Raw genomic sequence first — 14719 nt, 5'->3', positions numbered from 1 at the left:
TATATATATATATAATCTTTCACAAATGGACTCTAATCCCACAAAGTTGTAAAGCATTTCCCTATGGTGAATAAATATGAAGGAGTTGAGATTTTGGAACTGATTTGTGCTTTCCATTACACTCGTTTTTTCCTTATTCTATCTTGATTTTTTCTGTGTTCATGAGCTTGTGATCCAAAAGTATCTACTAGGTCTCAATGAATTTAGAAATCTATTTTGCCAAGGTTAAAATGCACCCATGACACAGCCTCAGGAGGTCCTGATGACGTGTGCCCAAGGTGTTCAGGCTGCAATTTACAAATTTAGGGTGACATGAGACATCAATCAATACATATAAGATACACCTTGGTTCGATCTGGGAAGGTGAAATAACTGGAATTGCGGGATTCCGGGTCACAGGGAGATAACAAATGATCACATTGTTTGAGTCTTCGATCAACCTTTCATTGAATACACAATTTATATGTGAGAGAGTGTGGAGGAATAGTTACTTATGCCTTAGGCTGGCTCAGTGACCCTGCATTCTTACATAAAAAATAGGTCAGGGGAAGCAGTCAGATAGACATTTGACTCAGGTGTGCAGAGGGATGGGTTCTTTCCTACACCTGTGAAGATAAGCTCTCAGTTTACATTGCCAGGGTGAAGTTCAACAGAACTCTTTTGGGGTGGAGATCTTGAGGCCCACAGTTTGTGAGTGGAGTATGTAGCTTTTTTGTTTAGTCCTTGTAGCTATATTGTTTAGGAATAAAATGGGAGGCAGGTTTGTCTGACACAGTTCCCAGCTTGACTTTTCTCTTTGGTTAGTAATTTTGATTTTCCTTTCTCAAGTATTGTGACAGACATAATGCTTTGACACACTGATATTGTTTTTTATTTTATTTTTTCAGATGGAGTTTTGCTCTTGTTGCCCAGGTTGGTGTGCAATGGCGTGATCTCGGCTCACAGCAACCTCCGCCTCCCAAGTTCAAGCAGTTCTCCTGCCTCAGCCTCCTGAGTAGCTGGGATTACACAGGCATGTGTCACCATGCCCGCCTAATTTTGTATTTGTATTTTTATTTTTTTGAGACGGAGTCTCACTCTTTTGCCCAGGCCAGAGTGCAGTGGTGCTATCTCGGCTCACTGCAAGATCTGCCTCCAGGGTTCACGCCATTCTCCCCCCCTCAACCTCCCGAGTAGCTGGGACTATAGGCCCCTGCCACAGCGCCCGGCTCATTTTTTCTATTGTTAGTAGAGACGGGGTTTCACTGTGTTAGCCAGGATGGTCTCGATCTCCCGACCTCATGATCCGCCTGCCTCAGCCTCCCAAAGTGCTGAGATTACAGGCGTGAGCCACCGCGCCCGGCCTAATTTTGTATTTTTAATACAGTTTCTCCATGTTGGTCAGGCTGTTCTTGAACTCCTAACCTCAGGTGATTCACCCGCCTTGGCCTCTCAGTGTTGGGATTACAGGCATGAGCCATCACTCCCAGCCGCTGATATTGTTTTATATAGATTTTTTCCCTAACAGTAAAGTCCAAGGGTCTTTCATGAACTGGGTTAGGGGAGATGAGAAGATTCCCAGGAAACTCCTGGTCTCAGGCAATCCTCCCACCTCAGCCTCCCAAAGTGCCAGGACAACAGGTGCGATCCACTGAACCGAGTAGAGTCTCCATCTCAAAAAACGTTTAACAAAGCAAAACAGAAATTTAGGTAATCTATTATGTCATTTAAAATTTTTTTTGAAATGAAAGGTCTCACATGTTTATTACTGAACCCACCCAACCAACGCGTTCATAACAGATTTAGAGAGAAAAATATATATTCCCAATAAAACATGTCCAAGTCTCCAGATGGTAGTGACATTTTCAGCTTGAGTAACGTGATTATGATGCTCACACAGCATAAATATGTGTGCCATCTCACGTGCAATTCCTTATAGACCCAGCTTGGTTCTTCTCCAATGTCTCCTTTTACAGTTGGACCTGATTTTATTGCCAGTTTTCATTCGAATCCACTGGGAAATCGGACGATTTTACTTTTGGTTGTTGGCCAGAAACCGCTTAATCCTGAAAGTCTTGTGAGAAGACATGACAAGAAGTGGAGTCAAGCACACACCACGATGGTGGAGAAAGGAGGAGAGGGGGCTAGACCTTTTTGTTTGTTTGTTTGTTTGTTTTAGACAGAGGTTTGCTCTTGTTGCCCAGGGTGGAGTGCAATGGCAGGCTCCCGGCTCATCGAAACTTCCGCCTCCCGGGTTCAAGCGATTCTTCTGCCTCAGCCTCTTGAGTAGCTGAGATTACAGGTGCCCACCACTGTGCCCAGCTAATCTTTGTATTTTTAGTAGAGACGGGGTTTCATCATGTTAACCAGGCTATTATTGAATTCCTGACTATTGTTTCTCCTGGTTGCTGTTAGTTCTCTTCACTGCAGCACGAACAAGATTAACTTTTTTTCTGTAAAACTGATGTGGATGGTCTGCCTGCCGCTTCATGCATCACTTTCAACATTGTCTTGTCACAACTCAAAATGAGTTATTCATTTACAAACTGTTTATTTCTTTTGGGCATCAACTCTATAGCCTGTTCATAAACTATCAATGACTTCATTATTCCTGTACCCAAACTTTACAATAAGTATTCTTTTTTAGACAGCATCTTGCTCTGTCAACCATGCTGGAGTGCAGTAGCATGATTACAGCTCACTATAGTCTTGACATCCCAGGCTCAAGCCATCCTCCCACTGCAGACTCCACAGTAGTTGATACTGCAGGCATGTGCCATCATTCCCAGCTAATTTTTGTATTTTTTGCAGAAACGGGGGTCTCACCATGTTTCCCAGGCATACCATTTACTGAAAAGCCTTATGTAAAATCATAAAAATTAATTAATAAAATATTGTAACCCATGATAAGACTAGCAAGGAAATAATAAGTACATTTATACAGCCAGCAGACCTCTAAACAATTCCCTCTTAAGAAAAACGCCACAACTTCTACTTACCACCAGCACATGCTATAAGAACTGAAATACATTTAAGATCACTACCTTCTGATGTATGAGTTCAAGTAAATACACAGCATTATAAGGAGTAAGAATTGACTAACGACAGGGTGCGATGGTTCAGGCCTGCAATCCCAGCACTTTGGGAGGCAGAGGAGGGCAGATCACGGGGTCAGGAGTTCGAGACCAGGCTGGCCAACATGGTGAAACCCCATCTCTACTAAAAATACAAAAAAATTAGCTGGGCACGGTGGAAGGCACCTGTAATCCCAGCTACTCTGGAGGGTGAGGCAGAAGAATCATTTGAACCGAGGAGGCGTAGGTTGCAGTGAGCCGAGATCATGCCATTGCACTCCAGCCTGGGTAACAGGGCAAGACTCTGTCTCCAAAAAAAAAAAAAGAATTGACTAACAGTGTCAGAGGGTTCAATTATGATATCACAACTACAGTTATATAACAGCCAGGCGATACCGCAATTCTATGTACATGCATTGCCCTTAGTTATGTAGTTCACTATGCATGAAATATAAAACACAGACTGTATACTGGGAAAATTTATAAACTTGGATCAGAGAAAGCATTTTATAAAACAAATTGCACAATAAAAACATAAAAAATATGATGCAGGCTCCCTGGTCTGAGTGTTCATATTGGCCAAAAGCCATGTTCAGAGTTCTTATTCTCCAATTGGATGTTCCTGCAGATGGGGCCTTTGAGAGAATTTGGTCATGGGTGTCGACTACATGTGAATAAGACTGGTGCTTTTATTTATATTTTTTCTTTCTTTATTTATTTTTGAGATGGAGTTTTTCTCTTGTTGCCCAGGCTAGAGTGCAATGGCATGATCTTGGCTCACTGCAACCTCCACCTCCAGGGATCAAATGATTCTACTGCCTCAGCCTCCCATGCAGCTGAGATTTCAGGCATGTTACACCACACCCAGGTAATTTTTGTACTTTTAGTAGGGAAAGGGTTTCACCATGTTGGCCAGGCTGCTCTCAAACTCCTGACCTCAGGTGATCCACCAGTCTCAGCCTCCCAAAGTGCTGAGATTAACTGACTGGTCTCAAACTCTGGACCTCAAGTGATCTATCCACCTTGGCCTCCCAAAGTGCTGACATTAGAGGTGTTAGCCACCGTGGCCAGCCAGTCTAAGCTATTTCTAACAGGACAGTGAAATGAGGGAGACAGGAAAAGGAGCATGCCATCATCAACATCAGGGAAGGCTGACACATCTTATTACACAAAGGAAGTTTAGAGCCTGTAGCATAAAACCTGCAATATGTGAAGCCATCTAATAGCACTAATTTGTTTTAAAACCCTGGAGGCAGCCAGGCACCGTGGCTCATGCCTGTAATTCCAGCACTTTGGGAGACTGAGGTGGGTGGATCACCTGAGGTCGGGAGCTTGAGAGCAGTCTGACTAACATGGAAAAACACCATCTCTAATACAAATACAAAATTAGCTGGGTGTGGTGGTACACGCCTGTAATCCCAGCTACTTGGGAGCCTCCGGCAGGAGAATCGCTTGAACCTGGGAGGCAGAGGTTGCGGTGAACCGAGATTGCGCCTTTGCACTCCAGCCTGGGCAACAAGAACGAAACTCCGTCTCAAAAAAAAAAAAAATCTGGAGGCAAATTAACATTATTTCTCAAATAAGTACAGCAGGCCAGTGTGTTCATGTACATGACCCCAATTTGCACATACGGTAAGTGAGGGACAAACTTGATCATGGGCCTGAAGGATCCCATGTTTTTAAGCACAATAGTCTGCCAAGAAAGTACAGAAAATGACCAGTCACAGAAAATACAAGAACAGAAAGAAGTATGATGAGTTAATGGGTGCAGCACACCAACATGGAACATGTATACATGTGTAACAAACCTGCACGTTGTGCACATGTACCCTAGAACTTAAAGTATAATAAAAAATGTATATATATATATAGAGAGAGAGAGAGAGAGAGAAAAAAAAAAGAACAGATAGAAGTACATCAAGGAAGATATAAGGGCTGAGCTGTGCTGCTGACACTGATGCTAAATCCATTCCTCATGGATCATGTGCTGAGTCATCATGCCTTGCACACACTGATTTAAGCAGCCTCCTATAATTTTGTCCAGTGGATGAATAAGGTCTTGACTTACTCAGTGAAAGTAGTGTTGGAGGGGAGGGGCTCACGGGGAAATTGGGGTGTTCACTATTACAAAATCAATAGGCTGGAAAGCAACAGTATTTTGCATCCAAATCAATGTACCATGTGAAGCAAGGCCAGGAAAAGGAGGGCAAGGGTGGAGGGCAGGAAGTAATGGGCATGTAGGAGTGAACTTTGTGCATGCACATCTGTGGGAATATAATTCCACTAGGATAGACCAAGTTTTGAGCTTGGAGGAAAGTGGAACTAATTTAGCAAATGATAAAATACTGACCCAAGGTTAACTATGCAAATTACAATATGGGCAAGGGACAAGAATGAACGAGATCCAAAAAATCAGCAGTATGGTGGCTGAGGTGAAAGCAGTTTTACAGCTCTTAGGTAAAATGGCCTCTGATTTCTAGTTTCAAGCATATACTCAAAAATATGCCTTGTGTAGATTCCAGAATTTCATACACACACAAAAAATGAGTAAAGTCTACGAGGAGTACAGCAATGTAGAGACCATGGATGTGAAGAAGGATCCCTTGGCTGAGTAGGAAGAGTTGTGTCTGTGAAAACAGAGGCAGGCCAAGCACAGTGGCTCATGCCTGTAATAATAATAATATTAATAATTATGACGTTTTTTAATTTTTTTTTTTGAGGAGTGTCACTCTATCACCCAGGCTGGAGTGCAGTGGCACGATCTTGGCTCACTGCAACTTCTTCCACCCAGGTTCAAGCAATTCTCTTGCCTCAGCCTCCCGAGTAGCTGGCATTACAGTCACCTGCCACCAGGCCTGGCTAATTTTTAGTTGAGATGGCGTTTCACCATTTTGCCCAGGCTGATCTCAAACTCCTGACCTTGTGATTCACCCACCTGGGCCTCCCAAAGTGCTGGGATTACAGGCGTGAGCCACCTCACCTGGCCAATCCTTACTAATAACTCATCATTGTGATAGTTAACAAAAATGAAAAATACAATCATAACAACTATAAAAAATATACCTTATTGCAAATCATGTGTTTTCTACATAAACCATGGGCTTATCCAACCATGTATTCATGCACACACATCACATCCTGCCGTTACAAGCGTGGGGGCGTGCATCTCTAATCCCAGCTACTCGAGAGGCTCAGGCAACAGAATCACTGTAATCCGGAAGGTGGAAGCTACAGTGAGCCAGAATCTCACCACTGCACTCCATCCTGGGTGATAGAGGGAGACTCAACTCAAAAAAAGAAAAAAATAATAAAATCAATGATGTGATAAAGCACCCTGTACCACTGACGTGTATCTCCACTTTCCATTCCATTCCTGAAGGGGTGGGCTGCCCCTCCACCCCTGTGGGCGTTTCTCGTCAGGTGGAACGGAGAGATTTGAGAAAAGAAAGAGACATAGAGACAAAGTACAGAGAAAGAAAAGTTGGCCTACAGGACCAGCACTCAGCATACAGAGGACCCGCGCCTGCACCGGCCTCTGAGTTCCCTCAGTATTTACTGATCAGTATCTCTACCATCTCAGAGAGGGGGATGTGGCAGGACAATAAGGTAATAGTGGAGAGAGGGTCAGCAGGAAAACCTGAACAAATGTCTCTGTCATAAACAAGGTAAAGGAAAAAGTGCTGTGCTTTTGATGTGCATATACATAAACATCTCAATGCCTTAAAGAGCAGTACTGCCTCCAGCATGTCTCACCTCCAGCTCTAAGGCAGTTTTCTCCTATCTCAGTAGATGGAATATACAATCGGGCTTTACAAGGAGACATTCTATTGCCCAGGGACCAGCAGGAGACAGGTGCCTTCCTCTTATCTCAACTGCAAAGAGGCCTTCCTCTTTCACTAATCCTCCTCAGCACAGGTGTCGGGCTGGGGAATGGTCAGGTCTTTCCCTTCCCATGAGGCCATATCTCAGGCTATCACATGGGAGAAACTTTGGACAATACCTGGCTTTCCTAGGCAGAGGTTCCTGCGGCCTTTCACAGTGTTCTGTGTCCCTGGGTACTTGAGAGTAAGGAGTGGTGATGACTTTTAACAAGCATGCTGTCTTCTAGCATTTGTTTAACAAAGCACACCCTGAACAGCCCTTAATCCATTTAACCTTGAGTTGACACAGCACGTTTCTGCGAGCACAGGGTTGGGGCTAGGGTTACAGATTCACAGCATCTCAAGGCAGAAGAATTTTTCTTAGTACAGAACAAAATGGAGTCTCTTATGTCTACTTCTTTCTACATAGACACAGTAACAGTCTGATCTCTCTCTTTTCCCCACAATTCCAAGTCATTAAAAGTTCAGATGCTGCCAGGCATGGTGGCTCATGCCTGTAATCCCAGCACTTTGGGAGGCCGAGGCGGGCGGATCACGAGGTCAGGAGTTCAAGACCAGCCTGGCCAATATGGTGAAACTGTCTCTACTAAAAATATAAAAATTAGCTGGGCGTGGTGGCACACGCCTATAATCCCAGCTACTCGGGAGGCTGAGGAACGAGAATCGCTTGAACCTGGGAGGTGGAAGTTGCAGTGAGCCGAGATCACACCACTGCACTCCAGCCTGGGCGACAAGAGTGAGACTCTGTCTCAAAAAAAATAAATAAAACAAAGTTCAGATGCCGGGAGCAGTGGCTCACGCCTGTAATCCCAGCACTTTGGGAGGCTGAGGCGGGCGGATCACGAGGTCAGGAGATTGAGACCAGGGTGAAACCCCGTCTCTACTAAAAATACAAAAAATTAGCCAGGCGCGGTGGTGGGCGCCTGTAGTCCCAGCTACTTGGGAGGCAGAGGCAGGAGAATGGCGTGAACCCAGGAGGCGGAGCTTGCAGTGAGCCGAGATTGCGCCACTGCACTCCAGCCTGGGCGACAGAGCGAGACTCTGTCTCAAAAAAAAAAAAAAGAAAGAAAGAAAATTCTAATTACAACTGGGCACTCCTATCCTCAAAAAAAAAAAAAAAAAAAAGCCACACCTAGACTCACACTCCATTTTGCCAGTCATTTCAGGGGTCAGAGTCACTCGGGTTGAGCTTTTCTGGTCAAGCCCCTCATCGCCAAGTTGCAGGGAGGCTCACATTTTCACCAAGTTACACTGACAGGGTCTGAGATGAGTGAGAAGGTGTGTGTGAAGTCTTACATGGGGGCCTGGAAGGGCTAATGGGAAGGGTTGGTCTTATCACCCATATCCTTGAAAATGAGAGAAGCATCTTACGCATACCTATGCTAAAGAAACTTCTTTTGCAAAGTTCTGATGACATTGATTCCCGACAGTTAATTCTTCCTTACAAGAAAATCACAGGAACATTTATAAAATGCAGAAGTGTGAACACACAGCTATTGACCTTGAAAACAGTGAAAGGTCAACTGTAGAACTGAGACATAAGCAAATTATTTCAATCAAGAATACATGAGTCGTCAGGCACGATGGCTCACGCCTGTAATCCTAGCACTTTGGGAGGTCAAGGTGGGCAGATCACCTGAAGTCAGGAGTTCGAGACCAGCTTGGCCCACATGGTAAAACCCTGTCTCTAACAATGCAAAAAATTAGCCGGGAGTGGTGGAGGGCACCTGTAATCCCAACTACTCGGTATGCTGAGGCAGGAGAATCCCTTGAACCCGGGAGGCAGACGTTGCAGTGACACCAGATCGCACCATTGCACTCCAGCCTGAACAACAAGAGCAAAACTCCATCTCAAAAAAAAAAAAAAGAGGCAGGGCACGGTGGCTCATGCCTGTAATCCCAGTACCTTGGGAGGCTGGGTCCGGCGGATCACGAGGTCAGGAGTTTGAGACCAGCCTGACAAACATGGTGAAACCCCGTCTCTACTAAAAATACAAACATTAGCCAGGTGTGCTGGTAGGTGCCTGTAATTTCAGCCACTCAGGAGACTGAGGCAGGAGAATCACTTGATCCCGGGTGGCAGAGGTTGCAGTGAGCTGAGATCACACCACCGCACTCCATCCAAGGGGACAGAGCGAGACTCCATTTAAAAACAAACACACAAACAAAGGAAAAGAATACATGGGTGCTTTTGGAGGAGCATTCTATGCCACTCCAGCCCATGTTTCAACATTTTTCCAGAATGGTCCAGAGGGCCTTGAGGGAAACACGCAACAAATAGCTCCCAGCTGAAGATTTTAACAAATGACATAAGGAAAGGAAACTGAAAAACAGACTAACTGGTTAAAATACATTTTTTTATTTATAATTTTTTTTTAATAGACGGAGTCTCACTCTGTCTCCCAGGCTGGAGTGCAATGGTGCTATCTGGGCTTACTGCAAGCTCCACCTCCTGGGTTCACCCGCCATTCTCCTGCCTCTCAAAAAAATTTAAAAAATAGAAAATAAGAAACAAGACCGGGTACGGTGGCTCATGCCTGTAATCCCAGGACTTTGGGATGCCAAGGTGGGCAGATCACCTGAGGTCGGGAGTTCGAGACCAGCCTAATATGGAGAAACCCCGTCTCTACTAAAAATAGAAAAAATTAGCCGGGTGTGGTGGCACATGCCTGTAATCCCAGCAACTAGGGAGGCTGAGGCAGAGGAATCGCTTGAACCCGGGAGGCGGAGGTTGTGGTGAGCTGAGATCACACCATTGCACTCTAGGCTGGGCAACAAGAGTGACACTCCATCTCAAAATAAATAAATAAATAAATAAGAAAATAAGAAACAAAAAACAAGATGGCAAAAGTGGCCGACATCTGTTGGCCATGGTGGTTTCAAACTTCTGACCTCAAGTGACCTATGTGCCTTGGTCTTCCAACGTGCTGGGATTACAGGCCTGAGCCACCACACCTGGCCCCATCCTCTTAACATAAACACCTGAATGTCAATTAAGGCTTGAACTCAATGTTAAGTCAACACAAACTCAAGTCAATGCTGAATTGACTCCAATGTCAATTAATGCTTGATGGTTTGCTATACTCACTGCATTGGGAACAGTTATCTCAAAAATGAATTTTCTGATGTTCTGCAAGGAGTGACCTCAGACTGAAGACCTTGCCACACTGATGACATTTGCAAGATTTCTGTCCAGCATGGATTCCCTGATGTCTAATGAGGTGTGAATGTGAAGTAAAGGCTTTGCCACAATCATCACACTTGTGAGGTTTCTCTCCTGTATGAATTCTCCTATGTTTTGCATAGGATGAAGCTTGACTGAAGACCTTGCCTCAATCATGACATTTGTAAGGTTTCTCTCCAGTATGAGGTTGCCAATGAACTGCAATGTATGAACAATGTCTGAAAACCTTGCCACATTTATTACACTCGCAAGATCTCTCTTCATTATGGATTCTCCAACAATTTGCAATCGTTGTAGTGTTACTGAAGACTTTGTGACAATCATTATATTAATCAAATTTCCCTACACCATGAATTGCCTGATGGTGAATAAGCGTTGACCGGTCACTAAAGGCTTTGCCACACTCATTACACTTGTAAGGTTTCTCTCCAGTATGAATTCTCCTATGTCTTTTAAGGTGTGATTTGCGACTGAAAACTTTGTCACATGCTTCACATTTGTAAGGTTTCTCTCCAGTATGAATTCTATGATGACGTGAAAGGTGTGACTGTTCATTAAAAGCCTTCCCACATTCATTACACTTGTAAGGTTTCTCTGCAGTGTGAATTCTAATATGTCTTGCCAGGTATGAATTACGCACGAAAGCCTTGTCACAAATTGTACATTTGTAAGATTTCTCTCCAGTATGAAGTCTACGATGGTATACAAGGGATGACCAGTGACGGAAGGTATTGCCACAGTCGTTACATTTGTAAGGTTTCTCACCACTATGAAGTCTACGATGGCATAGAAGGGTTGCCTTCTGACTGAACGTCTTGCTGCACTCATTACACTTGTAAGGTTTCTCACCACTATGAACTCTGCGATGGCATACAAGGGATGACCTGTGACTGAAGGTCTTGCTGCACTCATTACACTTGTAAGGTTTCATTCCACTATGAATTCTAGTATGTTTTGCCACATAGGAACGACACACGAAAGCCTTGTCACAAACCTTACATTTGTAAGATTTCTCTCCACCATGAAGTCTACGATGCCATACAAGTGATGACTTGTAACTGAAGGTCTTCCCACACTCATTACACTTGTAAGTTTTTTCTCCAGTGTGAATTCTTGTATGTCGTGCCAGCTGTGAATTCCACGTGAAAGCTGTGTCACAAACCTGACATCTATATGGTTTCTCTCCAGTATGAATTCTCTTATGTGACTCAAGAGCTGATTTCTGACCGAAAACTTTGTCACATGCTTCACATTTGTAAGGTTTCTCTCCAGTATGAAGTCTATGATGACGTGAAAGATGTGATTGTTGACTAAAAGCTTTCCCACATTCATTACACTTGTAAGGTTTCTTTGCAGTGTGAATTCTAGTATGTACGGCCAGGACTGAATTACGCATGAAAACCTTGTTACAAACCGTACATTTGTAAGATTTCTCTAGAGTATGAAGTCTACGATGGTATACAAGGGATGCCCAGTGATGGAAGGTATTGCCACACTTATTACACTTGTAAGGTTTTTCACCACTATGAAGTCTACGATGGCATAGAAGGGATGACCTGCGGCTGAAGGTCTTGCGACACTCATTACACTTGTAAGTTTTCTCTCCAGTGTGAATTCTTCTATGTCGTGCCAGCTGTGAATTACACGTGAAAGCTGTATCACAAACCTTACATTTGTATGGTTTCTCTCCAGTATGAATTCTCTTATGTCTCTCAAGGGTTGATTTCTGGTTGAAAACTTTGTCACATTCTTCACATTTGTAAGGTTTCTCTCCAGTATGAAGTATATGATGACGTGCAAGGCTTGATTGATGATTAAAAGCCTTACCACACTCATTACACTTGTAAGTTTTCTCTCCACTATGAATTCTAGTATGGTTTGCCAGATAGGAATGACACGCAAAAGCCTTCTCACAAATCTTACATTTGTAAGGTTTCACTCCAGTATGAAGTCTTTGATGACGTGAAAGGTGTGATTGTTGATTAAAAGCCTTGCCACATTCATTACACTTGTAAGGTTTCTCTCCAGTATGAATTGCCTTATGAATTACAAGGGCTGAATTTTGACGAAAGATCTTTCCACACTCTTTACACTTGTAAGGTTTCTCTCCAGTGTGACATCTACGATGGCATGCAAGGTATTGCTTGTGATTAAAGAGCTTGCCACATACATCACATTTATATTGTTTGTCTCCTAAATGGGGTATCTGGTGTTTCCTTAAGAGTGAGCTACAATTAAAGGCTTTGCCACTCTCATTACATTGGAAAGATTTTTCTCTCATGTGTACTTCCTGTTTTTGTGGGAGTAATGACGAATTCAGGGGATTATTCCCATAGTTATTAGAAATATGGATTTGGGGCCTACAGGAAATTCTTTGGGATGTTGAAACCGAGGGAACATCATTGGTAGACTTCTCAAGTTGATTAGCAATTTCACCTTTGATCTGAAATATGTGGAGTTCAGGCAGATGTGAATAAAAGCTTGATCCAAGCTGATCTTTAATAGGCTTGTTTCCAGCATGCCTGTGATCATGTTGGTCTGTGCTACCAGTCAACTTTTTTATTTTTGTCATGGGTGCTTCATGGCCATTTCTTTCATCTTCTTGACACTGAAACTCAATGTCATGAATTTCTTTCTCAATTTCCTGGAAGCAAAAGTCTCCAATGTGATAACTTCGATGTCTTTGCAATGTCCCTGTGTGGATCACTTCTGTATTGCCTTGCCCTGTTGACAAGACCTCCTTCATCATGCGTTTGGAAGAGATATCTACAAAATATAAACACCAATACGTTTCCAATTAAGTACAGATGGTAAATCATACTGAAGTGTGTAAATATGATACAAAAAACAATACTTATTTTGAAATTCCCAAACATGATCTTCAAAGTTTAGGAACACAAAAAGAGTGAGATTCTTTAGTAAATAAAGGGCAATTACATGTCCTTCAAATCAATTCTATGAAAGTCTATTTCCTATATCATGACAAAACACTGACAGGGCACAAATATGTATAAGCCTAAAGTAAGGAGTATTTTTCCACTGTGACCTTGAAGTGCATCACAATTTGCAAAAAACATATCACTGTCACATCAAGGAAGAGAAAAATATATATTCTTCATATTTAAACCATATTTACTGTGTACAAATAAATGCTAAAAAAAAAACCACACAACATACTATATTGGTAAATAATCCACAACAAGCTCATGTAAGGATAACCAAAAGCACTGGAAATTCTGTATTATCAAACAGTTATAGCACTGAGAAGATAAGAAAAGATTACAAAAATTAGCCAGGTGTGATGGTCCGTGCCTGTAGTCACAGCTACTTAGGAGGCTGAGGCACAAGAATCACTTGAACCCGGGAGACAGAGGTTGCAGTGAGCCGAGATCACACCACTGCACTCCTGCCAGGGTGGCAAAGTAGACTCCGCCTCAAACAGAAAAAAAAAAAGAAAAAAGTTAGTACAATATTTTTCTAAATAAATGTCATAAAATTATATATATCTACACAGAACAGGCACTTAGTGACTTTTGAAAAAATTTTTGGGCCGGGTGCGGTGGCTCATGCCTGTAATCCCAGCACTTTGGGAGGCCGAGAAGGGCGGATCACAAGGTCAGGAGATCGAGACCATCCTGGATAACACAGTGAAACTCTGCTTCTACTAAAAACACAAAAAAATAGCCAGGCGTGGTGGCAGGCGCCTGCAGTCCCAGCTACTCGGGAGGCTGTGGCAGGAGAATGGTGTGAACCCAGGAGGTGGACTTTGCAGTGATCCGAGATCATGCCACTGCACTCCAGCCTGGGCGACAGAGTGAGACTCCTTCTCAAAAAAAAAAAAAAAAAAAAAATTTTTTTTCCATTTTTATTGTTTTGAGAAGGAGTCTTGCACTCTAACTTGGAGCGTCATGGTGTAATCTCAGCTCGCTGCAACGTCTGCCTCCTGGGTTGAAGTGATTCTCCTGCCTCAACCTCCTGAGTACCTGGGATTACAGGCACACACCACTATACCTGGCTAATTTTTGTGTTTTTAGTAGAGATGTGGTTTCACCATGTTGGCCAGGCTGGTCTCAAACTCCTGACCTTAAGTAATCCACCCCCCTTGACCTCCCAAATTTCTGGGATCACAGGTGTGAGCCACAGCACCTGGTGGCACTTTGTGACATTAACGAGTGGAGTGTGTCAGTTATATTGCATACCACATACTGAAAAGCCATATGTAAAATTATAAAATTAATTAATAAAATATTGTAACCCATGATAAAACCAGCAAGCAAATAAGTACATTTATACAGCCCGCAGAATTCTAAACAACTTCCTCTGAAGAAAAAAGCCACAACTTCTACTTAACCACCAGCACACAATATAAGAACTGAAATACATGTTAAGATCACTACCTTCTGATGTATGAGGTCAAGAAAATATACAACATTTTAAGAACTAAGAATGGACTAACAGCTAGGCAGGGAGTACAGACACATGCCACCATGCCTGGCTAACTTTTTTTTTTTTTTTTTTTTGGTGGCAAATGGAATCTAACTCTGTCACCTTGGCTGAAGTGCAGTGGCATGATCATGGTTCACTGCACCATCCACCTCCCA

General features: G+C 43.1%; 1 protein-coding gene and 1 pseudogene across 2 annotated transcripts in view; both read right to left on the bottom strand.

The window, feature by feature from the left end:
* Window positions 1-1680: 1680 nt before the first annotated feature.
* On the bottom strand, window positions 1681-2068 carry LOC117976914 (large ribosomal subunit protein eL39-like; annotated as a pseudogene).
* ZNF808 (zinc finger protein 808) overlaps window positions 1681-14719 on the bottom strand; it is a 36780-nt gene continuing 23741 nt past the window's right edge. For both annotated transcript variants that reach the window (XM_034944494.3, XM_055103828.2), the window contains one exon: window positions 1681-12884. In XM_034944494.3, coding sequence (XP_034800385.3) covers window positions 10447-12884 — 2438 coding nt within the window. In that variant the 3' untranslated portion in view covers window positions 1681-10446. The remainder of the gene's footprint in view (window positions 12885-14719) is intronic.

This window comes from Pan paniscus, chromosome 20 (genome assembly GCF_029289425.2).
Source record: "Pan paniscus chromosome 20, NHGRI_mPanPan1-v2.0_pri, whole genome shotgun sequence".
NCBI lineage: Eukaryota > Metazoa > Chordata > Mammalia > Primates > Hominidae > Pan > Pan paniscus.
This window is presented reverse-complemented; position numbering and strand designations above follow the sequence as displayed.